Source organism: Cucurbita pepo, chromosome LG03 (genome assembly GCF_002806865.2).
Source record: "Cucurbita pepo subsp. pepo cultivar mu-cu-16 chromosome LG03, ASM280686v2, whole genome shotgun sequence".
NCBI lineage: Eukaryota > Viridiplantae > Streptophyta > Magnoliopsida > Cucurbitales > Cucurbitaceae > Cucurbita > Cucurbita pepo.
This window is the reverse complement of record NC_036640.1, coordinates 10,180,167-10,207,773: the sequence shown is the minus strand read 5'-3', so window position 1 is coordinate 10,207,773 and position 27,607 is coordinate 10,180,167. Positions and strand designations below refer to the sequence as shown.

Below are 27,607 nucleotides of genomic sequence, written 5' to 3'. Positions count from 1 at the left end.
TGAACCCTAATTCTCCATGACCCGTCACTACCATAGTATGCCACTATTCTACCATCGAAAGTTGAAAGGTCAGAAATTTGTATGATGCGCCACCGACATAATGGTCGTTGAATCCACTGAGTTATCATGAATCATTAGAGCAATGGACATAGCCCGCATCAAACTTTTATCTAATAAATGTATCAATTCCAGAAGTCGAACCTTATTGCACGTATTAGCTAAAAAAATCATTGAATAACCATAATCATACTCATTAAATACCATCTCGATATAATTGAGTTGAAAGGTTCAAAACAATTCTACCTTTATTTTAGCCACCAACTTTCAACGACTAAAATTAAATGATATTAAGACTTAAAACTTATCATACCGTAAATGATTCGACCTAGACACGTGAATCGAAGAAAAATCAACAAAATTTTATATAAATATAAGCAAGGAAGAGATAAGAAGCAAAGAAGAAAAAGTGAAATAAAAATTTTCCATTGAAAAAAATTGAAATGCATTAAATAATAAAAGCACAAAAATGTACTAAGACATTTAACATTGGACAAATTCATTTTGATAAGAACACATGTTTGATGGGGTAGGTAACACTAACAGCTGGATCAACTCGTCTCGTAATACTTCAATTATTCGCTTTGAAAAGTCAATCTTCGCTATCTATGGACTCAAGCAGTTCAATCAAAGATAAATTCATCAATCTAAATATAACTCATCTGAATTTCGACTATATATATATATATATATATATATATATATATATTATAGAATTTAAACAAGAACTGTATTTGTAACTGTCTCTTTAGGTTTTGTTGTTTTTTTAGTGTATAGTATCTGTGATTATATTTAGATTGATTTAATGATATTAGGGTTTTAAAGATTATACTGTTAGTTTGTAATTATTTTTAATCTTAATTTTTCTTTTTTTTATTTAGGGGTATACACGGGTTGGATTGAGTTTGAAAAATCTTTTGAACCAACCAAAATTTCGGGTTGATTGGGTTAGTTGGGTTGGTTGGGTAGGTGGCTCCAACAACTGGAAGTTCTCAACTCAACCCTCTATTTTTTTTTATTGGCTTTAGTAATTATTTAAAAGCCATACTATAAATAACTAAAATAACTAAAATACTATAAATATCAAATATCAAACATTTACAAGTCACCAGCCCATCACTAACATCTAACATCTGTGTTATCAGCATCAAATATTCTTAATTTTTATAATAATCTTAAAAGTAAGGTAGTGTTGTATTGGGTAATTTTTTGGTTGGTTGAGTTGACCCAAACAAAACAATGTCAACCCCGAACCGACCTGAATTCTCGATTTTTCAAAAATTCAATTAAATCTAAAAAAAAAATTAACTCATCCAATCTTTATAGTCTATATACGAAATTTGGAAATAATAGGAAGAGTTTGAATTATGAATTGAATTATAATGATTGTGGTTGTTCACTAAATCTTACAATAATATATTTCAAAATACCTAAATATAATAATTACTCAACTACCCTTCGTTCACATGATGAAATTTTTTGAACAACCATATCAATTATTATTAATCAATTCAATCTTTTTGAAAAATAAAATAGCTATCAAAAGGATTTGAGAAATCAAAATTATCAAATTTAATTTTGAATATTAAAAAAAAAAAAAAAAAAAACTTAACTTGTACTCTTCTTTATTTATTTATTTTTTTTCTCAAATGTCTTTTTCTTCTCAATATTTATTCTTACAATTATTTAAATAAAAAGAAAAAAAAAAGAGTCAATATTAATAATAGGGCATTTTGGACATTTGACCTTTCATGACTTTTTTTCCCTGCCCAATTTCTTTGTAGCAGGTGAGCCCTTTTTTCTCATTGTCAATAAAAAAACATTATATATTTTATTTATACCTTTTCATTTTAAATTTAATTTTTCAAAGTAACAAATAAAAAAAATAAAAAAATAAAAACATACATGAAATTTAGCTTTAACTCGACAAGTTATTAATTAGCTGTAAATCGAAGATCGAACCATTAACGATAACTCGATTAACATGTGAGATAACTAGAACCATATGGTTTTTGTGCATATTGGGCCTATGAAGCTTGATGGGCCTTCATCAAAGACTTCTATGTTCGGACTTTTACGAGTGTTCAAACTCGAAAAACTCGATCAACCCAATTCAACTCGTACCGTTTAGGTTAGGTATAGTTTAAATAAATGATTTTTTTTTTTTTTTTTAAATTTAAGAGTTAGTTGACTTATTAGTTCCCTTTCATGAATCAAACTCATCGAATTTATTGTTAATTTTAAAATATATATATCATTTTTTTTAATTTCATAATTTTTTTATTCAACCCTTCTTAAAATATATTTTATCTATCTCTAAGATAATTTATAAAATGTATATAGAAATTAAGTGAGCAAATTTTAATTAAAGGTTTAACTTTGATGTGTTTAGAACTAAACATCCTCGTCATTTTTTGTTTAACCTTTATTTCGACAAGAAATAAATATAACCAAACTCATTTTTCTTGATTTTATACGTAGTTAGATCTTTAATATCTTTGTCATTTACCAAAATCATGTCTACATCCGTCAGCACTAAAAATGCTCCTAAAATACATTAACAAGGACGTGACTAATTGTTAATTCTTCCTACCCGAGTTATATGTTATAAAATCTATGGATGCAGCTTATTCGCTTTTAGCCTATAACATTTCTTTCTTTCAAATTGTTTTCAACTCATTTTCTCACTCACGTTTTATAAAACATTTTATGACAAACATTGAGCCTCGATCATACGTTAAATTGTTCGCAAAATTCGATTTTCACATGATTGATTTATTCACCAAGTTAGAACAAGTGTTGTACAATCGTACATCAAAAACGAAAAAAATGTTATTTCTAACCCGACCATATTAATGCAGCTTGAATGACAAACAGACCATGTCTAATGTTTTACTATATCGATCATAAATAAAATTACGAACACTTTATCGAACACAATCAAATTTAAAGATGTGAAGGAGATGATTTTGGAGAAAGAAAAATGAGATGATTATGAACGTAACATGCAAAATCAAGAAATTTAATACATGATTACAATGAAATAAGTATGCTTAAATTTTGGAACCCATTTGGGTTTTGCTTATTACCTACCTGCCTGCGCGCAGCTGGGCTACCTGCGCTATCGTTCTCGTAATCTCTCCCATTTCCGCCGAGTTCTCAAATTTCAAGAGAGGAAGAGAGAGAAGCCCCTCTCCTTCTTCCTCTTCGATTACCGGCGACATCATTCAATTCTTCCCGGCATCAAACAAACTCCAGAATCATGTTCTTCGTCTAATCGTGATCGTCAGATCGGGCTACCGGTTTCAACCCCGCTAATCGGAGTTCATTCAATCAGGTGCGCTCTTGTTTGATTCTCAATGGCTACCATTTTCTTTCGTTTGTTCTTTGGTTTGTAGTTGTTGGGTTGTGAATCCGATCAAATTCGCCCTTGTTATGCCTGATTTTTGTGCTCCCATTTCTGGGTAGCTGCTAGAACACTTGATTCTGCTACCTCTTTTGTGTTCTTAGTCTCCTAAGATTCCTTCCAAATTTGATTCAATAGGCTATATTTGTTCGAAATTTGGGTTGAAATCATGGAATTTGTACGTTCCGCAACAATGCCGAAAAATATCGATCACCCCCTTATGTTTTCCTTTGATATTGTAGAGTTTGCAATAGGATTTTCTCAAGAGGAGAATTTTATTTTGATCGGTTTTAGTTTTTCATTGNATCAAACTGTTAGAGACATGTAAGCTATATTCTTAGTTGTCTCGTCACATCAAAATTCATTTTTATCCATTGATCTCGTAAACATAACGTTATGCGTTACGTTTTCGTAATAGGGTACCTCTTATTTTATTGCAGAAAGCGAGAGGTCAATAAGACCGTGCTCAAAATTCCTAAAATAGAGCAGAAGGTATGAAAAAAAGAAAAGTGTTTAAGTTCATTTGAAACTCATGGCCACAATGATAGCCCTTAGGTCTCTTTTCCAGGTTTTGGATGCCACTAGCAATGAGCCTTGGGGGCCTCATGGATCCCTTCTTGCAGATATAGCAGAGGCAACTAGAAATCAGTAAGCATAGGCTTGCTTTTGTGGATGGTTTTAGATTGAATATTCTACACCAGGGGAGAACTTATTCCAAATGTTCATGCAGTCATGAATATCAATTGATCATGGGAATAATCTGGAAGCGGATTAATGATACGGGCAAGAATTGGAGNTGATCCTGTTGCTGTATAAATCCTTTACATTGCTGTTTATGACATTATTTGTTAATATCAGGGCATGAGCAAATGCAGGATGGAGTAACTTAGGTCCATAACATGTTAAAAATTGGATTTAATGGAACAATATCCCAATTTTTTCGAATCGTGAGGAACTGTTTGTCGTTTAAGAAGGTGGAGAGTCTTATCTAGTTAGACGGGCTGTAGACATCTAAATCGTGCCATATGAACTTCTAAAGAAAATGTTATTCAAGTTGTCACGAGATAAACTCAAGTTACAATTCTTGCCACATTAAGGAAGAATGAAGCTTCACTTATTTTGGGATGATTACAAATTTTGGGCGGATGATAATATGGGGTTATAGTGTTATATTAATGTATTTTAAGACGTTTTATTTACTTTAAGGTTACATTTACATAGTGGCTAACTATGGTCATAAAGTCTCTTGAAATGCCCATGGAAGGTGAATGGTTTGATTTCGAGGCTGGATAAAGTCATGTATGTTGTCTTTGGAAAGTAGACTTAGAAAATGTAGTAAAAAGAGGATTTGTGTAACGACCCAGGCCTACTGCTAGCAGACATTGTCCTCTTTGGGCTTTCCCTTCGGGCTTCCCCTCAAGGCTTTAAAACGCGTCTGCTAGGGGAAGGTTTCCACACCCTTTATAAGGGTGTTTCGTTCTCCTCTCCAACCAATGTGGGACTCTCACAATTGTGCTTCCTTTTAGCGAAGGGCTAAGTTTCTTTACAATTCTATGTAGTTTTGGTTGTATGCTTAGAATCATTCAAGCTTAACTTGATCAATCTTGCTTGTGGAGTAATTTGAATCTAAAACAAGTGTTCTTGCCTTGAGATATTTGATCAACAAGGTAATCTGAATCTTACTTTCGCTCGGGGTGATTCCTTATTGTTTTGAGGTTCCTGGATATATCTAGATCTAAAGATCTTATTCTGCAATAAGGTTGTTAGATCAAATTCCCAAGAGTTGCCATCATTTAGAATGAAATCAACTTGATTCGGGAGTTTTAGCATTTGTGAACTTGGAGTTTGGCGTTTCTTAGATTCAACTGGCTAGAGCTACCATATAAGATGAGTTTTCTTCGAAAAAAGAAAAACAAACTTAACTACGTAGCCACTTCCACCCGATACGTAGACTAACGATCATCGTGTTCTTATTGCTATATATCTTCTGAAGTTTGAACTTTTACATTTTGTATATTTAATATTGAGATCCTTTTGTATGTGTGTAATATCCTAGGGGTGCATCTGGTTGTTGCTGTAATTTGCTAGGATGAAGAAGGTCTTTGATCAAACTGTTAGAGACATGTAAGCTATATTCTTAGTTGTCTCGTCACATCAAAATTCATTTTTATCCATTGATCTCGTAAACATAACGTTATGCGTTACGTTTTCGTAATAGGGTACCTCTTATTTTATTGCAGAAAGCGAGAGGTCAATAAGACCGTGCTCAAAATTCCTAAAATAGAGCAGAAGGTATGAAAAAAAGAAAAGTGTTTAAGTTCATTTGAAACTCATGGCCACAATGATAGCCCTTAGGTCTCTTTTCCAGGTTTTGGATGCCACTAGCAATGAGCCTTGGGGGCCTCATGGATCCCTTCTTGCAGATATAGCAGAGGCAACTAGAAATCAGTAAGCATAGGCTTGCTTTTGTGGATGGTTTTAGATTGAATATTCTACACCAGGGGAGAACTTATTCCAAATGTTCATGCAGTCATGAATATCAATTGATCATGGGAATAATCTGGAAGCGGATTAATGATACGGGCAAGAATTGGAGGCATGTCTACAAGGTTAGTAGTTTTTCCCTTTTTCTTATTGTAACATCGAGCTAAGGTCCGAAATATGGATTCAAGAAGGCGTAGGCCTCAAACAATTTGGAGACGAAAAAATTACTCCGTAGTTTGCTATAGAACAAAACAATTAGAATTTGGCTCGTTGAACTGGAATGTGTATTATCCATGTAGGGGTCTTTCAACGGAGAAGATCTTAGTTGTTTTTCCCGTTTTCTTTCAACCTTTCCATTTTCGTTTTTTCGTTTTTTCGTTTTATTCCTACCCGAACTTGTATCTTTCTCAGGGGTTGACTGTTTTGGAGTACTTGGTGGGTCATGGGTCAGAGCGAGTCATAGACGACATCAGAGAACATGCATATCAGATATCGGTACATTATTCGTACTCGATTCACTAGGACTGCTATTTCTATTCTAGCTCTATGANTGTAGTTTTGGTTGTATGCTTAGAATCATTCAAGCTTAACTTGATCAATCTTGCTTGTGGAGTAATTTGAATCTAAAACAAGTGTTCTTGCCTTGAGATATTTGATCAACAAGGTAATCTGAATCTTACTTTCGCTCGGGGTGATTCCTTATTGTTTTGAGGTTCCTGGATATATCTAGATCTAAAGATCTTATTCTGCAATAAGGTTGTTAGATCAAATTCCCAAGAGTTGCCATCATTTAGAATGAAATCAACTTGATTCGGGAGTTTTAGCATTTGTGAACTTGGAGTTTGGCGTTTCTTAGATTCAACTGGCTAGAGCTACCATATAAGATGAGTTTTCTTCGAAAAAAGAAAAACAAACTTAACTACGTAGCCACTTCCACCCGATACGTAGACTAACGATCATCGTGTTCTTATTGCTATATATCTTCTGAAGTTTGAACTTTTACATTTTGTATATTTAATATTGAGATCCTTTTGTATGTGTGTAATATCCTAGGGGTGCATCTGGTTGTTGCTGTAATTTGCTAGGATGAAGAAGGTCTTTGATCAAACTGTTAGAGACATGTAAGCTATATTCTTAGTTGTCTCGTCACATCAAAATTCATTTTTATCCATTGATCTCGTAAACATAACGTTATGCGTTACGTTTTCGTAATAGGGTACCTCTTATTTTATTGCAGAAAGCGAGAGGTCAATAAGACCGTGCTCAAAATTCCTAAAATAGAGCAGAAGGTATGAAAAAAAGAAAAGTGTTTAAGTTCATTTGAAACTCATGGCCACAATGATAGCCCTTAGGTCTCTTTTCCAGGTTTTGGATGCCACTAGCAATGAGCCTTGGGGGCCTCATGGATCCCTTCTTGCAGATATAGCAGAGGCAACTAGAAATCAGTAAGCATAGGCTTGCTTTTGTGGATGGTTTTAGATTGAATATTCTACACCAGGGGAGAACTTATTCCAAATGTTCATGCAGTCATGAATATCAATTGATCATGGGAATAATCTGGAAGCGGATTAATGATACGGGCAAGAATTGGAGGCATGTCTACAAGGTTAGTAGTTTTTCCCTTTTTCTTATTGTAACATCGAGCTAAGGTCCGAAATATGGATTCAAGAAGGCGTAGGCCTCAAACAATTTGGAGACGAAAAAATTACTCCGTAGTTTGCTATAGAACAAAACAATTAGAATTTGGCTCGTTGAACTGGAATGTGTATTATCCATGTAGGGGTCTTTCAACGGAGAAGATCTTAGTTGTTTTTCCCGTTTTCTTTCAACCTTTCCATTTTCGTTTTTTCGTTTTTTCGTTTTATTCCTACCCGAACTTGTATCTTTCTCAGGGGTTGACTGTTTTGGAGTACTTGGTGGGTCATGGGTCAGAGCGAGTCATAGACGACATCAGAGAACATGCATATCAGATATCGGTACATTATTCGTACTCGATTCACTAGGACTGCTATTTCTATTCTAGCTCTATGATTTTCTTGAAAAAATCGACCATCTTTTGGATGACAGACCTTATCGGAATTTCAATACATCGATTCGAGTGCGAGGGATCAGGGTAACAATGTTAGAAAGAAATCTCTAAATCTTGTTGCCCTTGTAAATGATAAAGAAAGGATCGTTGAGGTCAGACAGAAGGCTGCTGCCAATAGGTACAAGTGAGTCTGCTCTCCATGTTTGGTTATTTTTGTCAATTCTTTCAGCTTTTACGGTATTTATGAATATCACGATATCACACAGGTTTCGCACCCCGTCATCTATGAGCCGTATGTATAGATCAAGAACAGGAGGATATGACGAGCGCTATGAAGGACAATATGGAAGCTACGATGGAGACAAAAATGTTGATTCTTTTGGGAGGGAAAGGGACTATGGTTTCAGAGATGATCGTTCTGGCAGAAATGAGGATTCATATAGTCGTGGTTATGAAGGACGCTATAACAGAGCTGGTTATAAGGACGATGATTATCGTGGAAGAAGTCGAAGCATTGATGATCATCAGTATGGTTCAAGGAGCAGGAGCTTTGACAGAGATGGAGAACGTACATATGATGACGATAGTCACGTTTCTTCTCGGTAGGCACCTAGATAGTAAATGTTGATGCTAGATAACTATTACATTAGTGAATTCCATTATAGTTTTTCCATTTCCTTGCTTCTCCTGTTGCTTGCAGCAACAATCGTGCCAGAGCACACGAGCCATCTCCGGTTGGAAGGTTAGTTTTCGATCATTTAATTTTGTTGTTTATTTTATATTTCTCTGATGAGGAAGCAGTTTAGTGTTATTGTTTGGGGTATCTCTTTTATCCTAAAAGGAGCAATATGTTGCATTACAAAACTTGAATTTTTCATAGGAAGCTTGAACGTAAATTTTCGGAACAGAATCTTAGTTTCCCGCCTAGTTATGAAGAAGCTATGAATGAATCTGGAAGTTCTGTGCATAGTCAAAGGTGCCAATTTTGTACCAAAGATTTGATGTCACTTTTTCTTATCATCTTCTTCACCATTCATTCAATTGATATATTGTATCTGTAAACAGAGATGTAGAAGCTCCATCAACTACAGCTCCAAGAGCTTTTCCTCCACCGACATCCAGTACTCCGAGCCAGCCAACTAGTCATGGAACCTCTACATCCCCGCCTACCCAGGGATTTGATCGTCCTGATGAATTTGACCCCCGGGGTTCCGTTCGAGGTATGGGAAGCACTAGGTTTTCTATGTTGCACCTACTTTGTACTGATATATTGAGAAAGAACAAACCCTAAGCAATACAAACTCTCCCAGACAATTCGAGAGGGAATGACGGTCGGGTCAAGTGTGTGACAAAAGACAGAATTTATGTTCCTTTTTATCAGTGCTGAAAGTCCATGTGTAAGCTTCTTAGCTGTCTGGGTAGGGAATGATGGTCGGGTCCTACCTCCCGTTCTATGTGTTCCGTTTTTTTTTAATCGATTCTAATGAATCGTTCGGTACTTCCTGTAGTAGGATAGTTCCTTTGACATTTCCGTGTCGTTAGCAGTAAAATACCAAAAGGAGATACTTGTTTATCTTGGGGATTTTTGGAATGAAAATTATGCTAGTCTTTGGTTTGTATGTTTTTCTCATGGTAGGACTGTATGGTTTTGGTTCCTCTAGTAATGTGTGCTTTGTGTAAGTGGGCATAAGAAGACTTGCACTTATTATCTCATCTCCTCTCTTTTTTTTTTTTTTTTTCCTATTTCAGCTGCTCCGACGGCCTCGAGCAGTTCGGAGACGAATTTATTCGACTCCTTGGCCTTAGTGCCTGTTGAGCCAGTAACATCAACTACAGACTCCAAGAGTTGTGTTCGGAAAAGCTCTGCAGAGGGTTCCTATACTCAAAATCAGGCAATTTTCTCGCTTTCATATACTCATGACTTGATGCTTTCTGATCGATCTTATTCCCAGCATTGCCGAGAGCATGTTGTACCGTGGTTTTGCTACTTCGTAAAATTGGATTCCTTCTTATGCCATGCAGACTTTTAAAGACCCATTTGGTGATTCGTCTTTTAAAGCCGTTCCTTCCTCTGGTGTCCAAGATCAAGCAGATTTTCATCATGGGGAATCGGTTTCTGCAGCATCTTACTCTACACCGGACATCCCTGTTCAACCTCAACAGAACTCGCACCATCCTCGTGAAGAGTCGCTGCTACATCAAGATATTGGTGTACTGGCTGATCTCCTTCCTCCTCCTGAAACTTCACCAGCTGTTGTTTCACAACCCACATTTACAATATCAAACCAACCAGCACAACCAAATTTTTCAGCTGTCTCTGGCTTGCCTGCACAGCCAAATTCTAACTTGGGGAACTATCAGCAATATGGAAGTATTGCTCCTATGAATTTTCAAAATCAAACAGAACCAGGGAGAGAGTTTGGCAATGGGATGTTCATAACACAGGGAGGAACACCAGCTCATGTCAATTCATATATGGCTCCTCCTCATGCTGGACCTAATATACAGCCCAACAATTTTGGATCCTCTCAGGACGGTTCTGCAGTTCCCACGAGTTCTCACGTCGCACTTCAAGCTTCCAGTTCTGTAGCTCCAGTGGCTTCTTCATTTCCTGTTGTAAAATCTAACCCACAGGTTATGGGTAGTTATAATCCTCAAGCAGGAAACTATACTGCCATGGCTTACCAGCAAATTCCTCCAGTCGGATCACTTTCGACGGCATCTCAAGCTTCGAAGAATAAGTTTGAGACCAAGTCCACAGTATGGTCTGACACATTAAGCAGAGGACTTGTCAATTTAAACATATCTGGACGTGAGTTTTCCCTCTTGATTTCATTACATCACTTGCACACACCGATGAGCTTAACTTGATTGTGTTGATTTTTTCTTTTGGACGTCCTGGGCTGTTTCATACGTTTAGAAAAACATAATAGATCTTGATTCCTCATTTTTTGAAGAACTAGTTCTCCTTGTGCAGCTAAAGCAAACCCATTGGTGGACATTGGTGTTGATTTTGAATCCCTCGGTAGGAGGGAAAAGAGGATGGAGAAGCCTAGTATAGCTCCAATGGTATCTACCATTAACATGGGTAAAGCTATGGGATCTGGTTCTGGGATAGGCCGAGCCGGTGAAGGTGTACTAAGGCCTCCTCCAAATGCGATGTCGGGTACAGGTATGGGCATGGGAATGAGAGGCTATGGAGGTATGAATCAACCCATGGGTGGCATGGGGATGAATATGGGTATGGGGCAACAAGGAATTCAAATGCAGCAACCTCGAGCGAACATGCCCGGTGTATACAACCCAATGATGGGCGCTGGAGGTTATGCCCCACAACAGCCACGGTACGGCGGTTACCGATGACATCAGACATCTTGTTAGAGTTGTGGAAGAGCCTCTGCTTGTTTATCAGGTTATAAGAGATTAGGTAGGACACAGCAATAAATATTCAAACGTCTGCATCCAACCCAAGATTTTATCATCTGAAGCTGTACTTTTCCCCAGAATGAAGGCCCTCTGTCTTCATTGTTTTCTACCAAATCTCCTGTTACTCATTCTTTGTGGGTTCAGTCCTGGTTTGAATTTTGTGTATCAACGAGTTCAAATCTCCTCCTTGTCAATTTCCTTCCACTTTCTTGTGATTGTAAATTTGATTGAACATAAATTAACTAATAAAATACGATGGTGTAAGTTCGCCTCATTCTTATTTCATATCTTGTAGGATACTGATGAAAGGATATTATATGTTTTGTAAATGTTTTATTTTTTCTTTTTTTTTTGTTAAATCACGTTTTTAATCTCTTAATTTTTAGAAATAGGTTCTAAATTGTAGTTTGCGTCACTCTTTTTTTCTTTTTATAAGTTATAAAATAAAAAGAATAGAGCTTCTAACTTAATAGTCTAAAATATAATGTTTTAATGAATTGAGTTATACTCTTGTATGTATGATTTTTCAGGTTAGGGTGGATATTTAATCTCAAAATCATAGCTCAATGACTCCGTCCAAACATTGTTCCAAGTATTTCAAACTTTAGATATGAACATGGAATTTTCGCTCTAAGAGGATGGAATTTTCGCTCTAAAAGGATGGAATTTTCGCTCTAAAAGGATGGAATTTTCGCTCTAAAAGGATGGAATTTTCGCTTTAAAAGGATGTCGTCATTTCTATCATCTTGCCTTAAGTGTGGATTTGTGGTGCATCCTAGAAGACAAACAGAGTTATAGCACGAAAATGGTTCGTGATCTTGCAATAGAATTGTCCAAGTATATCATATTTCAATAAGAACAAGTTCAAGCTTTCTCAATGAAAACAAGTATATCATATATTTTGGTCGTAACCTATTATATGCTAGCGGCTAAAAGGGCATTTCAAAGGCTCACTACAATCATAATCATAAAAACTATGTACATGCGTGAATATGAAAGAGATTCATACGCTTTGCGCTTACTAGTCGCTTATTAACAAACAAAGACAGCTAAAGAAAATACAAATTAGAGCAAATATAAGGAGTGAAATACCTTCATCCCTAGATTTTCATGGCAGTTGCAAAAAACTGAATGAAATTACTCCAAGAAGACCTGAATCCTGTCACCCGTTGTATCAGTAAAATCCAGCAGCACTTTTCCTCCTACTTCCTCAGCAGCATCATCTATCAGTTTTTTGATGTTTATGCCTCCTAACGCTGTACTCCAAACATCGCATTTTTTTTTTTATTACAACCCAAGAACGTGTTAATGTTAATAATCTAAGCTACTTTAACCGTTAAAAAAAAATTATTAAAGTACCTGGAACTATGTTGGTTAGGGTATCCAGGGATCCAGCCTGAAAAAAGGGGAAAACCAGAACTTCTTAAAAGACAATCTGGCATAACAATACAACTTTCGAGAGAACTGAAATTGAATAATGCAACCAGATTTGAAGATTGAGGAAATGTAAGCATCGTTTCCGACATTAAAATACCAAAATGGTCTTATTCTTTATATTTGACATTAAAATAAAATTGTATAATGAAAGGGTTTGGAAAACAAAATGAAAGGCTGAGGTAGAGTTACAACTTCTAAGACATTAAGATAATTCAAACCTAACTACATTTCTTAAGAACATATAATTCTGCAAATTCTTAATGAAAGAAACAAAAGTGGGGTTTAAAACTTTTAAAAACCTTTATGTCATTATACAAACTCAACTATTAAAATTCTATCTGCCAAGTAGGGTTACCATACCAATCAGCAGCTTGAAATAACAACAATGACAGATGCAAGGGTTATGGAACACAAAGATCACAATTGGCTGCATCACTAACCTTGGGCAGAAAGTGTGTGAGGCATCGAACCATTTGATTAAAATACTACGTGAACTCATTTTGATTCCAAAAACAATCAAAAGGACAAAAATGTGATATTCGTGAACACTTACAGGAATCCTAGCATCAAGTCTCTCAAGTCCATCTGTTCCAGTTATTTTGACTCTCAATCTCCGGGGTGAGATGTCAGAAGGGGGATGTTTTGATCCATCTGCATCAAAGTTACAGTATAAATCAGATATAGTTACTTTGACAATTTTACCTTGACGACCTTGGCCTTTCTACTCTCAATCATTTCAACCGTATGTTATCCTGCTGCTCACTGGAAAAGAACCTTATTTTTGTATCAAATAGGGTAGAACTATTAAATTGCTATGAAATTTTAGGTCAGTACAGAAATTGGATTTCGAACCAGAAAATCTTTACTTTAGTACATGACTATGTAACAAAACATAAGCAATTTTTCTTTCTCAGAACTGGATATGCATACTAACATTGGCCCTCAAATGGACTAACAAAGCCGGAAAAACAATCTATGAGCCCGCATTTACAATCTGTCAAACAAAGCTGGTAAGGCATGTTGTTGCAATCTGGCTTTTTCGTTTTCGATAAGGAAATGTAATTTTACCTTAAGAAGTTGGATGAATCTTAGATACGCAATAAGATACCTTCATGGATAGATAATTAATAAACATCAATTTGAAAAAGAGCTATGAAGAGTTAACTATTATTAATTATCTGCTCAAGGTCAAGCCTTTGAATTCATCGTCAAAACCAAGTATTATATCCTTCAATCCTTGTAAAGCACAATAGATTCAGTTAAGGGTGAAAGAACTCCATACCTCCTGGCGAAGGAAGACTAGCAGCAGCAGCATACTTCTCCTCTTCTTCATAATAACTGTTGAAACCTAATATTTCCTTCATTTCTTCAAAAGATGGCATGCGTTCAGAAGGAATTTGACCTCCTTTAATTGCAAGTAGCGCATCCTGTAAAAAAAGAACAGGTGACAATTGCATTTAACAAGCACTCAAGATTCAGATGAAATGTAATGTGAAAAACAATACTAAAATTAAAACTAAAATAAGGAGCAACGGTTTTCACCCTCCAAGCTCAAACTACTATTTTAACTGAAGGCCCGTCTCACGTAGGATTTGGATGATATAAAAATTAAAATACATTTCATTGCAGGAGCAGAGGATCCAATTGATCTTCTCTACAATATTATTAAGCTTTCTTTTCAGGCATCTCATGAGTTTAGTTGGGACCAACAAGAGAGAAGAAGGTATAATACCATGTTTCTCCATAAATGCCTTTCGACTCCAACCCAAATCTCACTCAAAAGGACAAGGACCATACTTACTCACAATATCCTACGCCAAAGAGAGTCAGCCTCAAGAAAGAATGTCAGTCATTTAGCCAATAGTGCCTCATTATGCAAGCTAAAGTTACCAATACCCAAAACTCTATGGTCCAATGGTCTAGACATGACTTCTCAACTTACTTTGTGAGAAAATCTCACAAATTAGACATCATGTTATTACCTACCTCAAAAATCCATTGATCATTCTCTCTCTCTCCCTTGCTCTCATGCTCTTATATTCAATGAAAGAAACTTCATCTAGGTGCTACGAACATTTCAAAACAATCCTTCCGGTCTACTTCATTGACTCCCAAATTCGTAATTGTGACAAATCTGAAATCTACAATGATGGATTGATCCAAACCTTAAAAAGATTACTGTTGTAGTCTAAGAACCATTTCTGCCTTCCATTATTGTTATCCCTCGACAGACCAAAACCTTGAGCATATTCTATGCGGTAATCTTTTTGACAATAAGTTAGACTGGGAAATTGATGCAGGAAACAAAGGAAGTTTGTTATTTCTTTGTCCATTGTAAAAATGAGTAACCACCGTAAATTTTCATTCAGCCTACAAAAATAATAGCATTATTGAACAAATGAATTAAGATAATCAAATTTCCAACTATATCCAACTTGTATGACTTCATAGTGATCAATTCTCTTGTTTATAAGTGCAGACAGACATGCTACCTGCATCGCTCGCATGGATACGCCCATCAAGGAAAGAGGATAAACAACAACCTTATATCCAATTTCTGCAAGTTCAAGAGGACTGAGAATTGGTGTTTTACCTCCTCCTTCAAGCATATTGGCCTACAAAAATAGAAGAGAAGTATCTGTCAATTATTTTTATTTATTGATGCCATAATTAAAGAAATTGAAGAAACTAATTATAGATTTCTAATAATGCAATACTTATGCTTGATGGGTGGAATATTGCATTGTCTATGAGAAATTAGTGTCAGTCAATAATCTATTGCAACATTTGCCAGTGTTTTGTAAAGCATGAAGTGCTTAAGCGCAAAACACAGAAAACCATGGGTTTTTTTTTCTTGTGAAGAACCCAATATAAAAATGTAAATAAAATTTGACACGTGAAGAAAAATAATATTACAAACAATGGGATAACGAAAAGTTTAAGATGTTAGATCTTTTATTAGAGGGAAAATACATATTTTAAGAATATTTCTCGGTTTCTTCCTTAATTTAAAAATAAAATAAAATAAAAATTTTAAAAAAAATGGGCTACAGGCACTTTCGCGAGTATCTCAAGTACCATTCACCAAAGGTACCTCGCTTCTTTGAAGCCAGATTCCCAAGGGCTTTATGGGAAGCTGATGACGAAGAACAGAAATTGCAGCTTAAACGAAAATTGTATATCAAACTATTTATGTAATGAACATTTCAACATGGGAATGTTATTCAAATTACTTCACTTGCATCCTATGGTAAGGAAATTTCGGTCATACCATTTTAGGTACTTCAGGAGAGACTTTGCAGAAAGCCTTCATCTCTTCTACTGAAGCTAGTGCATCAATAAAAAGAATGTCCGCCCCAGCATCAGCAAAGGCCTTTGTCCTCCATAGTGCTTCATCAAGGGACACAGCTTGTCGAGCATCACTACGAGCCACAATAACTATGTCGGAGCCACTTTCTTTTCGAGCATCAACAGCTGCTCTTATACATGACACCGCTTCCTCTCTAGACACTACTTTTCTACCTCGTGTATGTCCACAAGCCTTTGGTGATACCTGCCATGATAACCTTCTTGTCAATCAATGGGCTTAGATAACTAAGCAAATTCTTCAACAGAAAAATAAGATTTCTTGATAATAATAATAAAAAGAATGGACAGGACAATACATCCAATGATCAGTTACTTTTTGATTAAAGGATACATTGAAAAAGAACTAACAGATGGACATAAAATTTTGAAGCTGATTTATGTGACTTTGTTCCAAGATATTTACTTCTTTTCAAATGCAAAGAATGTTACTAAAATAAAATTCTTTCACTGACATAAGGTCCGGTAGAAGAACTGAAATATTATTATAAAAAAAACTAAATAATACATGAGTATGACTTGTAATCTTTGACCCATGGAACAGGTGCACAGGTCTGAGATGAAGATCCAATACCAATTATTATCCTCTCACCATGAGCTGAAAAAAGTGGATATGACTTAAGTCGGTAAGAGATATTGGATCTTATGATGCAGAAGATACACTAAAGAAATATTCACATTTGTCAATCGGAATTTTATTTATTGGGATTAATAAGTTATGCATGTAATTATACTGATTTAGGATTTTAGAGACTTCAGTCATTTAGAAATGTTCCGTTCAAGTTATTTTACGTCCAGTTCAACCTTAGACAAACTAAGTATTTGAGGAATGACTAGACCAGTAATCTGGTTCTCCCTGATCTTCCTCAATTCTTCCCATTCTCTCTATTTCTCATTTGCCAAGCATCAAAAAGACTGAAACAAAGAGAAAAGTGAAAACTATGACTAACCGAAAAGTTTCCAAGACAAAGAAAGCAGCCCATTCAGAACCCCTTCTTTCCAGAGAATCAAAGAATCGTATAAATACATGCAGCTTTTGGAAAAAAAAAAATAATAATAATAAATAAATAAAAATAAAGCAACACCAATATCACTACATTATAAAAGAACCTGATCTTCGAGAATGATCCCTGCAAAGCCTGCTCGAATATATCCTTTAACAGTTCTCTTTAAATTCATTGCATTTCCATATCCATTATCACCATCTCCAATGACTGGAATTGACACAGCTTGAGTAATTTGTAGCCCTTGATCCAGCATTTCACCATATGACATAAAACCTGTATCTGGCAGTCCCAATCTAGAAGCTGATATTGAAAATCCTATAGGAAGACCAAAGTAATGTTAGTAAATTTAGTAACTATTTTAAAGCCCCATGGTACATTTAGAAAATCCAAGCATCATGGAAGTAAAGTAGAGGATTGTTTAATTGTAACTTATTCAAAATATTATACAAGGAAAAATCCCTCTGCCTCTTTGATTTCTATAGTCCCTGCTTCATCCACACATAATGATGTAATTGAAGAATCTTTGTTTAAGCTATTAGATTCTTGTAGAAAACAGGGGAACAATCATGAATTAAGACCAAAGGAAACGAATTATCCATAGTACATTGTAAACACCAGGTGTTTACCCGGATCAACGTTTTTAAAGGTATTTTACCATCTTCTAATTTTTAAAGGTATATGTAACAAGTAAAAGCCCAGGAAGTAAAAGTGCTAAAGAGATAAAATGATACTCTCCTGAATCCACGATGGATTTCTGGAAACCTGGAAAATGATTGGTTCCTACAAGACTTTGAATCTAGATTGACTCAATTTTGCATACTTCTTCTGGAGAACTTCCTAAGTCTTTAACTAGATAGAATCAGTTCGTAAGAAGGATGCTTGTCTAGAAGTTATGATGAAACCAAAGGTATATTTTCAAGGCAATACAACTTAGAAAAGTTGATCAAACATATGTTATCGACGGAAACCAAGAGCAGTGAAAGCCACAGAGGGCACCAATATCAATCTCAAACCGACTTGTATGGAGCCAAAAAAGAAGGACAAACAACGGATGTGCTAATCGATTAAGAAAAAAAAAATCGTACGATAGAAATACAAACCACTAGTAAAGCAATATGAAAATCCAGCTCTCTGGATAAGCTTAGCACTGAGAGCATCAAAGCAAGCAGGACCAAGATGAACACCAGGCGAATCCAGGATCTTCCGAAGCGCCTTCGCAGGAGTTTCCCCCATAATACCACAATTTAGTTTGTGCTGAAGAAGTAAAGCAATCTACACGGTTACAAGTGGCCGGATCATCCACAAATAAAAATTGTTCATACTATAAAATTAAGAAACCCTAGATGAAGTAAAATGGCGATTAACCGAGTAGTGCAGAGAAACGTACCGATGATTCGAGCGGGCAACACTTGATGAGTGAACTGTTGGAGAGAGTGTTAGCTGCAGAAGTGAGCCGCGATTGGAGAATGGAGATGGAGCAGTGAAGATGCTGAAGGTGAAGACGGGAAAATGCGGGGTCGCTACCAACAGGAAGAAGGATGGTTCGTCCTTGTTCTGCTTCTGCAATCGTGAAACTGTAGGAATTTGGGACCTCAAGCAATATCGGAATAGGGGTCCTTTTATCTTTAGATTGACCAGTTTTGAGTAAGCGGGTCAACGTATACCTCAGGTCAATTTTTATTTTTTTATTAAAATAATATTTTTTAAACAAATAACAACAGCTTTTATTTATATATATATATATAGTTGTAGTTATTTAAAATTTCCCCAAATTATTTTCTGGACCAACCCAAAATTTCGGGTCGGTTGATAAGGTTGAAGTAATTTTTTTGGAGTAACCCAAAAAGTCGAGTTTGTTGAATTGATAACCCAACATATCAAAAAATTGTTTCAACTTAACTCTATCCACAAATGCAGGGCCTTCAATAATAAAAATGATAATATGTCTGCCTTTCTCAGGATAATATGCTATCATATTGTTTAAAACTTTATGTAACCTTGGATTTCAAATGAGTTCTGGAAGTTTTTTCTAGGAGAAGAAAGTGATGGAAGAGATTGTGGGAATTTTCTTTACATGCTTCAGAGATTGTGGGGATTTTCTTTACATGCTTCTTTATCCAATATTCACGTGTTTCAAATTAATATTCATAGTTTTCGATTCGCACTCAAATTTATAAAATAAAAAAAAATAAAAAAATAAAAAAACAAGTTTTTTAATACTTATTTTGGGTTTTCAAACATACCATTGAATAGAGATTTGATTAAAAAAAAATCAAAATATTAGTTTTATTAGTTTTAACGTAGGTGGTAGTTGAAAATATTGTTTATTTAAGTTGTCTATTTATAAGATGTNTTTGGAGGACACTTGAAAGTGACTTGGAGGAGGTGAAATGGTGAAATAGTGTCGACTTGAAGGAGGTGACTTGGAGACTTGAAGGAGGTGACATGGAGGACACTTGGAGGGAGGTGACATGGTGTTGACTTGAAGGAGGCGACGTGGAGGAGAACACTTGGAGGTGACTTGGAGGAGGTGACATGGTGTTGACTTGAAGGAGGCGACGTGGAGGAGAACACTTGGAGGTGACTTGGAGGAGGTGACATGGTGTTGACTTGAAGGAGGCGACGTGGAGGAGAACACTTGGAGGTGACTTGGAGGAGGTGACATGGCGTCGACTTGAAGGAGGCAACGTGGAGGAGAACACTTGGAGGTGACTTGGAGGAGGTGACATGGTGTCAACTTGAAGGAGGCAATGTGGAGGACACTTGGAGGTGACTCGGAGGAGGTGACGTGGAAGAGGACCTTGGAGGTGACTTGGTGGAGGAGGCAACATGGTGTTGACTTGGAGGAGGACACTTGGAGGTGACTAGGAGGAGGTGGCATGGTGTCGACTTGAAGGAGGCGACGACCAAGGTAGTGACTATGTATTGAATAGGTGCCTTGGAGGTGTTTTGGAGGAGGCAACATGGTGGTGAACTTAACACTAATTGCTTTTGATCGATGAATGAAACATAGGGCTGTAGCCTTCTAGGGAAACATATTTCACAAGATCTAAACCAACAAAGTATACACTAAAAAATCATAATCCAAACATCTATATTAAGATGTGAAATTTGCTTGCATATAAATAGATAGCCATAATCCAGCTACCTTGATGCAGTTGGGCACGCAGTTGTGCTTCGATAGTTCAAGCCACATCCAATCACCGGAGCTGCTGTTCAAGAAGCACAAGGTTATTATTTATTTATTTTGGATAAGAACCAAAGAAGAAAATGCACAAGATAGAAAGACAAAATAACATGTTATATATACAGTACACTTGGTTCTTGGACTCTAGCACTCTAAACTTACGGCATAGCTACTCCCAAAAATGTCCAAAATGTCCAAAATGTCACCCATTAATCCAAAAAGTTCAGCTAATGGATTACAGTTAATTTAATTATACAAATACTTCAACTCTAACCAACAGTTTTTTGCACCAAAGCACAAAATCTAGATGAATTCAGGAAAGAAATGCCAGTTTCTGTGACTTGAAAGAAGATATCAACTAAGAATAAGTAAACGAAACTGTTTTTTTACCGGTGGATAATGTTGAGGATTGTTGGTAGGGAGTCCCATATCGGCTAATCATGGGTTTATAAGTAAGAAATACTATCTTCATTGGTATGAGGCCTTTTGGAAAAAACAAAGTCACGAGAGCTTATACTCAAAGTGGACAATATCATCATACCATTGTGGAGATTCGTGTAAAGGAACTCAGATAATTTTGCATACCAGAAGCATTTGCAGTGTAATTCGAAGTACGTACAAATGTTATTAGTGCTGGTTTCAAATTTGAGTACCTTCATTCGCTCCGGGATTTTTATGACAGTCGCAACGAACAAAATGAAGTTACTCCAGAAAGACTTCAATTCGGTCACCCATGCCATCAACAAAATCCAGTAAAAGTTTCCCTCCCACTTCACCAGCTGCATCGTCCATCAGTTCTTTGATATTCACACCTCCCAAAGCTGTGCTCCACAAACATGTCAATTTCATTGGCCATAAAGTGATAGTCAAACGAAGTTGAATTTTTGGTCAATTTGAGGGTAAGTAAAAACTACCTGGAACTATATTTGTTAGTCCTTCCAAGAATCCCGCCTGAAATAGAGAGATATATCAATAACTCCTCAAAACAATGAACTAGTAATAGTGGAAGAAACAAACCTACAGTAGAACAAGGACCTAGTTCTGACACCCCGTATTACAAAGAAAATATAACTTCACCATTTTGAACTCTCAGCCAGTGAAAATTGATTCATTTAACCAAATTACCAGCTGATATCGACAATATTCAGCAGCATATAAGAATACAAATTCACATAACATGCTAGTATGACAACGTGAAGATCATGCTCATACTTGCGTTCGTGATCCTGAATTTTACAGCTCGTTTACCTAAAAAAGATGCAGCCTGCTGGTGCTTTTATATATCTATCGTTGTTACTGTTTTTGAATATGATACCGACACATTTGTTCTACAAACACATCTAAAAAGACACTAAAAGAACATTTTATACATAATACTTACAGGAATCCTGACATCAAGTCTCTCAAATCCATCTATTCCAGTTATTTTGACTCTCAATCTCCGGGACCAGATACCAGAGAAGGGACCTTTTGATTCATCTGCATCGTAGCTTCTGTATATCTCAGGAGTAATCACTTCGACAACTGGACCTTGAGGATTTTGGTCTTTCTTCTCTGAATCATCTTCGACCCTCCGTTGAAGACTGCTTATGTTACTCTCCACTGATAAAACAACCTTAATTTATATGTAGTGACAGTAGAACTAATAAATTACTACAAAAAATTACTGTCAGGCGCAAATCTGATTTGGCTACAAGGGAACAGAAAACCTTTGCCAAGTATAATCACATTATTAAAAGATTATGTGCCTTAGTATTTTCCAACAAATTAAAGATTTATCATAATACTCTCTCTCAGGCGAACTAAAAAGCAAGCAGATTAAGATATACTTTGTGTGGGTTCTTTTTTCTTTCCTTTTTTTTTTTTTTTTTTTTTTTTTTTTTTTTTTTTTTTTTTTTTTTTTTTTNGTTTTTAATTGCATTTCCCTTTTCTGGCGACGGCCGTCTTGGCCTATTTTTATTTGACAGTTATTTCTTTTTCTTTTCTCCTTTTGGAGGGCTGTTTCTTGGAACATTATATTGTTTCATCTATCAATTAAAAAAATTGTTTGGATTCGAATGCTTGTATTAGCTTAATAAAGATCCGTTGCATTTACACAATGACTTTTTATTTTGGTTAAATTATAGAACATCTACGAACTTTGGAAAATGTTTCAATTATCTTCTTAGATTTTTAATGCTTCAAAATGCGTCCTCAAAGACTTTTTCATTAAAACAATGAAGTAAAATTTGCACAACAACTAATGTGTAAAAATTACAATGCATGTATGATATCATTTACAGCATAATCATGTAAATTTATGAAATAGTTGATGTGTAAAATTGATTGTATTTTTTTAATAAACAAACCAAGCTTTCTTTGAGAAAAATAAGTCCAACAAAAAAAGGGAGCCCAAGAACAAACTACAGAAAAGGGCTCCAATCCAACAAAACTGAACCAGAATCATAATTACAACAGAAACTAGAGCTGAGGTTGAAAGGAGGGGACGCGGGGGAGTAGTAACTTATCTTCTAAATTTTCAAAATTGAATGATATAAAAAATTGGATGTAATTTTGCTACTAGTAAAAGCTTAAGCCTGGCCCATAAAGTGAATAGATTCACATCACTAGGAGAGAGTGAAAGATCTACATACCTTTTATTGAAGGCTGGCTAACAGCAGAAGCATATTTCCTCTCTTCTTCATAGTAAGAGTTGAAACCCAATATTTCCTTCATCTCTCCAAAAGTTGGCAAGGTTCCAGGAGAAGGCAATCGGCCTCCTTTAATTGCAAGCAGTGCATCCTGCAAGTAACCAAATGTAGGGAAAAACTATAACATCCGGATTTTTCCTCTAACGTTATCTAGATATTTTACACTTAAAAGGGCTAAATGTAATTTTCCAAACAATAACATTCCAGGATTATTTACCAGACAATTTTTAAATTTTGCAATAAAAAATATCTTAATGAAAAGGGAATTTGTGTTGTTATTGTTTAAGGGAGAAACACTTCATAAATAAATTTAAAAAAGCCATAAAAAGCGCTCATTCCATTATTCCTCCAGGAATCTAGCTTTCCCTTGAATGACTCTGGTGTTTCTTTCATTCCAAATCAACCAAACGATGACTGTAGCCATGTGATTCCACAAGAATTTCTCGGACTGCTTGAAAGAAACACCCTCCTTTTTAGAAACAAGTACCTTCTCCTAAGTCCATAGATTAGGAAATTGCATATCGAAACCTACACATATCCTCCCTAGAGGAATTTCCTTCCTCTAATAAGAAACAGTTTTTTCATTTAATATTTGAGAACTCAAAAGAAACCAGGATATTACTGAAAGGCACTCAAAATGGCGTTGATGACAAAGGAATCGTAATTATAAAATAGAGTAGATAGCATCACCAGGTAGAAGCATTAAATGAACTATAATCTAAATGTGTTCCCAATTTATCTAGTCCTAAAAAATTCTGGGTTTCTTTCTTACCAATTTGACCAAAATATAATATTAGTTCCTACCATTAATATTGCATGAATTCCAAATTGAATGAGTTTCAACCCATTATTTGTATTAATCATTTAATATTGTGCTGTGCCAGAACACCTTGTAACTTCTCCTAACTTGAATGAAAAGTTTGCTATAAAATTTTCTGAATACTATGATCAAAGCTTTAATGCATACTATAGGTGAAGACATGCCATACCTGCATTGCCCGAATTGATACGCCAACCAAGGAAAGAGGATAAGCAACAAGTTTATATCCAATTTCCTCCAGTTCTAGAGGATTAAAAATGGGCGTCTTTCCTCCTCCTTCAAGCATATTGGCCTACACAAAAGTAGAAAACACATACCAGTCAATTATTAATCACTCACTGACTGGAATATCATGAAAATTATGTGTCCTAAACGTATGAAAGTTTAACAGAGAACAACATATAAGACAAAGTGTACAACTTGTTTCCAAAACACGTAATCTAATCAGACTAGGCTACCAACTCTTTACACACATGCACCAAAAGTTACAAATAAGAAATGATGTCAAGAAGAGTTCAAACCCAGATCATTTGACAATTGTGCTAATATCATGAAAATGCATAAAAAGTATATCAATGGCATTGCCATGAACATGATGACTTAATTTTCCCTTGTTTCAAAATTACAGCTTCATCGGTAAAATGGTCCATAGTCTATTAGTAATTCCTGTCTTTTACTTGCACACATATTAATATTTCATCATAATATCGTGGAGAACATAAACAGTAATATTGTTTTAAATTGTGAAATTGTCACTTGAAGACTCTGTGTTAGCAACATTTAAAAAGAAAAACTTTTATGTCAATCATTCATGCATCAAAAAGTTGAATGCATATTGTTCGATTTGTATTTTCTGGTAAGGTAATCAGAAGATACCATTTTAGGTATTTTGGGTGAGATTTTACAAAAGGCCTCCATCTCGTCTTTTGAAGCTAGTGCATCAATGAAAAGAACATCAGCTCCAGCATCTGCAAAGGCCCTAGCTCTCCACAGTGATTCACTAAGAGACACTGCTTGACGAGAATCAGTTCGTGCTACAATGACAATGTCAGAACCACTTTCTTTTCTAGCATCAACGGCTGCTTTTATCCGCAACACAGCCTCCTCTCTAGATACCACTTTCCTACCTTGCGTATGGCCACAAGCTTTTGGAGATACCTTGCCATGATAATCTTGTAAGCAAAAAAAATTGCCCCAGATAACTGAGCAAATTCTATGATGAAAAAATAAATACTTCATGGAATGAAAATGCTAGTTACAAAAAGTACTTCTGGGTTTAAGGGATGAAAAGAAAAATAAGCAGAGATAGTAGGTTTTCTTGCCGAGAGCATTTTTTCAAAAAAAAATTGACTGCTAGATTCAAATTTCCCTTCTCAAATTGTTTGTTTATGAGAAACCATGCTTACATTAAGAAGAAATTAAAGAATACAACACAAAAGGTCCCGGCATACAAAAAAAAAAAAAAAAAAAAAAAAAAAAAAAAAAAAAAAAANGGGCTCAAATGCCAAATAATCTGACCTAACAGGTAATTACATAAATCCTTGGAAACTGACGCTCAAACGGAGGAGCTAAACCTCACAAGAGACCGAACCTCGTCTCAAGTCCTCTCCATCCCTAATCATTCAATTATTCCTTTCAAACCAAAAACCAAAGGCTGTCCAAATTTTCTCTTAGAACGAGAGAATAGAAATTGTACAATGCCAAATAAGCTATTTAGGACAACTAGAACAAATAAAAGAAGAAACAGACAAATAAGTAAGCATGATATATTTTCATCTTTGATCCATGAAAAAAAATGCTTGCTTCATATAGAGATCAAATTTTATTTTTATCATTTTTATTTCATCTTTCATCTTTTATAATTCATACTTATTTTTACCTTTCTTTTTATCATTTTTATTTTGACTCTCTTGTGGAGTGTATCTTTTGAGCTTTAGTTTCTTTCCATTTCTTCAATGAAAAGTTTCATTTCTTGTCAAAAATAAATAAATAAATACAAGTTCAATCAATTTGAGACGGTTCGCTTAATTCTGACAACTAACTCACTTCCACTCTAACGAATTTATTAAGTAACTACAAATATGCCAATAGGACTAATATTTCTAATTAATCCCTACTAGTATTCATAACATATTGATTGGTTCAGTGATTTTATACTTTCATTCTTCTCCTCTATACCTTTATTTTCTTGTTCTCTCTTTAGTTAAAAGTTCATCATCAAAAGGACAAACACAAAGAGAAAGGAGAAATGAAGTTAATAGGATAAACCACAAATTCACATGATGAAGACAGCAGCTCGAAGAGAACAACTTTTCTATAACTTTTGATTGTCAGAAACCGGATTTTATGTAGATAAATAAAATATAGTTACTTCTAGTGTTCAGGCAGAGCAGAACATTTAAAATTGTTATAAAAGAACCTGATCTTCTAGTATGATCCCCGCAAAGCCTGCTCTAATATATCCTTTAACAGTCCTCTTCACATTCATTGCATTTCCATATCCATTATCACCATCCCCAATGACAGGAATGGACACCGATTGAGCGATTAGTTGCCCTTGATCCAACATTTCACCATATGATATGAAACCTGTGTCTGGCAACGCCAATCTAGCAGCCGATATAGAAAAACCTGCACGAAAGGCCAATTCAAAATCACACTAGCTTGCATGACTATAGCAAAAACTTTCAGTGGCAATCCATACTAAAAATGCAGATAAAGGAATTTCTTCCAGCACGCTAGCGGCAACTAACATATTCAACTCAGAATTAACACTTATGGTCAGATTCTCATCAGTTCAATAATTTCTCACCTCTCCGAAAATTAATTCAATTGAATAAAATCAAAACGTTGAAGAGAGAAAGAGAGAGGCACATACCACTGGTAAAGCAGTAAAGAAAACCAGCTCTCTCGACTAGCTTAGCACTGAGAGCATCGAAACAAGCGGGGCCTTGGTGAACGCCAGGCATCTCCAGAATCCTCCGGAGCGCCTTTGCTGGAGATTCAGCAATAAATTCGTCGTTGTTTCTAGCTGACATCGCCATGATTTGTGAGACCCGCTTCTGGTGCGGATTGCGGGAGAGAGAAATGGTCCGTTTGATCGAAGGCCGCCATGAGGGAGACAGATGAAGTGAATGCGGCGGTGGGGAAGGCAACTGGAAGCGGAGAGGCGATCTGTGAGAGAGTGGAAGTGAGAGACAAGCATCTTTACTCGCCACCCGGAGCTCCATCGCAAGTTTACGGTTGAAATTGGCTTAAAGCGATGGAAGAACACAAAAGTATAAATGATCAATTCACTCACTAATAACCTTTTTATTATGTGCTAAGCCACTTTGGTTAAAAGAGCATTTTGGTCTTTATATTTGGGACTTAGTTTCTATGTTAGTCATTGTAATTTCAACACAATCCATCCTTTCCTTTTTCTCCCTCGTGAACGCTCGAATCATTGACACCACATTGACATTGCCGGTCGTTGTTCCTCACCTTCACTCACCATAGACGAGCCGCAATCAACTTTCATCTTGTCTCGTTCGCTCCTTTTGTACGAATTATCATCATCACAATGACATCATCAGTCGTCTACTCAAAGCATATTGAAGTCATTCACTTTCACTCACCTCAAACGAGACAAGACCGGTGCTATCTCGCTTCAATAATCAACCAACAACCCTCTCCCTGTCGTTTACCACGCCTCTCCA

The 27,607-nt window shown here is 35.8% G+C and overlaps 4 protein-coding genes across 7 annotated transcripts; 2 read left to right on the top strand and 2 right to left on the bottom strand.

Annotated features, from left to right (window-relative positions):
- Window positions 1–3,044: 3,044 nt before the first annotated feature.
- LOC111790201 (clathrin interactor EPSIN 2-like) lies at window positions 3,045–6,488 on the top strand. The gene is made up of 6 exons (XM_023671049.1): window positions 3,045–3,394; window positions 5,520–5,587; window positions 5,704–5,755; window positions 5,832–5,911; window positions 5,994–6,072; window positions 6,359–6,488. The coding sequence occupies exons 2-6, from the start codon at window positions 5,553–5,555 to the stop codon at window positions 6,467–6,469; spliced, it is 357 nt and encodes a 118-aa protein (XP_023526817.1). The 5' UTR covers window positions 3,045–3,394; window positions 5,520–5,552; the 3' UTR covers window positions 6,470–6,488.
- A 65-nt stretch (window positions 6,489–6,553) lies between these two features.
- On the top strand, window positions 6,554–11,687 carry LOC111790199 (clathrin interactor EPSIN 2-like). Of its 2 annotated transcripts, none has more exons than XM_023671045.1 (13): window positions 6,554–7,068; window positions 7,185–7,236; window positions 7,313–7,392; window positions 7,475–7,553; window positions 7,840–7,923; window positions 8,015–8,154; window positions 8,243–8,578; window positions 8,677–8,718; window positions 8,857–8,952; window positions 9,042–9,196; window positions 9,726–9,868; window positions 9,999–10,788; window positions 10,954–11,687. In XM_023671045.1, the coding sequence occupies exons 1-13, from the start codon at window positions 7,034–7,036 to the stop codon at window positions 11,337–11,339; spliced, it is 2,418 nt and encodes an 805-aa protein (XP_023526813.1). In that variant the 5' UTR covers window positions 6,554–7,033; the 3' UTR covers window positions 11,340–11,687. The 2 variants fall into 2 exon arrangements, with proteins under 2 accessions (XP_023526813.1, XP_023526812.1); XM_023671044.1 differs by having other exon boundaries at window positions 8,015–8,160.
- Window positions 11,688–12,539: 852 nt separating this feature from the next.
- Window positions 12,540–18,825, bottom strand: LOC111790200 (2,3-dimethylmalate lyase). Of its 2 annotated transcripts, none has more exons than XM_023671048.1 (9): window positions 18,600–18,825; window positions 18,313–18,484; window positions 17,316–17,527; window positions 16,111–16,392; window positions 15,332–15,454; window positions 14,122–14,266; window positions 13,393–13,490; window positions 12,762–12,798; window positions 12,540–12,658 (listed from the first exon to the last, which is right to left on the bottom strand). In XM_023671048.1, exons 2-9 carry the CDS (start codon window positions 18,443–18,445, stop codon window positions 12,540–12,542), a joined length of 1,149 nt encoding a protein of 382 aa, XP_023526816.1. In that variant the 5' UTR covers window positions 18,446–18,484; window positions 18,600–18,825. The 2 variants fall into 2 exon arrangements, with proteins under 2 accessions (XP_023526816.1, XP_023526814.1); XM_023671046.1 differs by having other exon boundaries at window positions 18,313–18,466; window positions 18,600–18,824.
- A 1,390-nt stretch (window positions 18,826–20,215) lies between these two features.
- LOC111791303 (2,3-dimethylmalate lyase-like) lies at window positions 20,216–27,205 on the bottom strand. Of its 2 annotated transcripts, none has more exons than XM_023672594.1 (9): window positions 26,788–27,205; window positions 26,329–26,540; window positions 24,786–25,067; window positions 24,079–24,201; window positions 23,033–23,180; window positions 21,781–22,001; window positions 21,314–21,350; window positions 21,053–21,220; window positions 20,216–20,424 (listed from the first exon to the last, which is right to left on the bottom strand). In XM_023672594.1, exons 1-8 carry the CDS (start codon window positions 27,137–27,139, stop codon window positions 21,102–21,104), a joined length of 1,494 nt encoding a protein of 497 aa, XP_023528362.1. In that variant the 5' UTR covers window positions 27,140–27,205; the 3' UTR covers window positions 20,216–20,424; window positions 21,053–21,101. The 2 variants fall into 2 exon arrangements, with proteins under 2 accessions (XP_023528362.1, XP_023528361.1); XM_023672593.1 differs by having other exon boundaries at window positions 20,216–20,421.
- Window positions 27,206–27,607: the final 402 nt, after the last annotated feature.

Coding starts and splice junctions, on each gene's coding strand:
- LOC111790201 (XM_023671049.1), top strand. CDS start 5,553: ATGAAGAAGGTCTTTGATCAAACTGTTAGAGACAT. Junction 5,912..5,993: donor GCAGAGGCAACTAGAAATCA/GTAAGCATAGGC, acceptor ATGTTCATGCAG/TCATGAATATCAATTGATCA. Junction 6,073..6,358: donor ATTGGAGGCATGTCTACAAG/GTTAGTAGTTTT, acceptor TATCTTTCTCAG/GGGTTGACTGTTTTGGAGTA.
- LOC111790199 (XM_023671044.1), top strand. CDS start 7,034: ATGAAGAAGGTCTTTGATCAAACTGTTAGAGACAT. Junction 7,554..7,839: donor ATTGGAGGCATGTCTACAAG/GTTAGTAGTTTT, acceptor TATCTTTCTCAG/GGGTTGACTGTTTTGGAGTA. Junction 9,869..9,998: donor GTTCCTATACTCAAAATCAG/GCAATTTTCTCG, acceptor TATGCCATGCAG/ACTTTTAAAGACCCATTTGG.
- LOC111790200 (XM_023671048.1), bottom strand. CDS start 18,445: ATGGGGGAAACTCCTGCGAAGGCGCTTCGGAAGATCCTGGATTCGCCT. Junction 14,267..15,331: donor TATCCATGCGAGCGATGCAG/GTAGCATGTCTG, acceptor CTTTTTTTACAG/GATGCGCTACTTGCAATTAA. Junction 12,799..13,392: donor GACTTGATGCTAGGATTCCT/GTAAGTGTTCAC, acceptor CCCTTTTTTCAG/GCTGGATCCCTGGATACCCT.
- LOC111791303 (XM_023672594.1), bottom strand. CDS start 27,139: ATGGAGCTCCGGGTGGCGAGTAAAGATGCTTGTCTCTCACTTCCACTC. Junction 25,068..26,328: donor GGATCATACTAGAAGATCAG/GTTCTTTTATAA, acceptor TATCATGGCAAG/GTATCTCCAAAAGCTTGTGG. Junction 23,181..24,078: donor TATCAATTCGGGCAATGCAG/GTATGGCATGTC, acceptor GGTTACTTGCAG/GATGCACTGCTTGCAATTAA.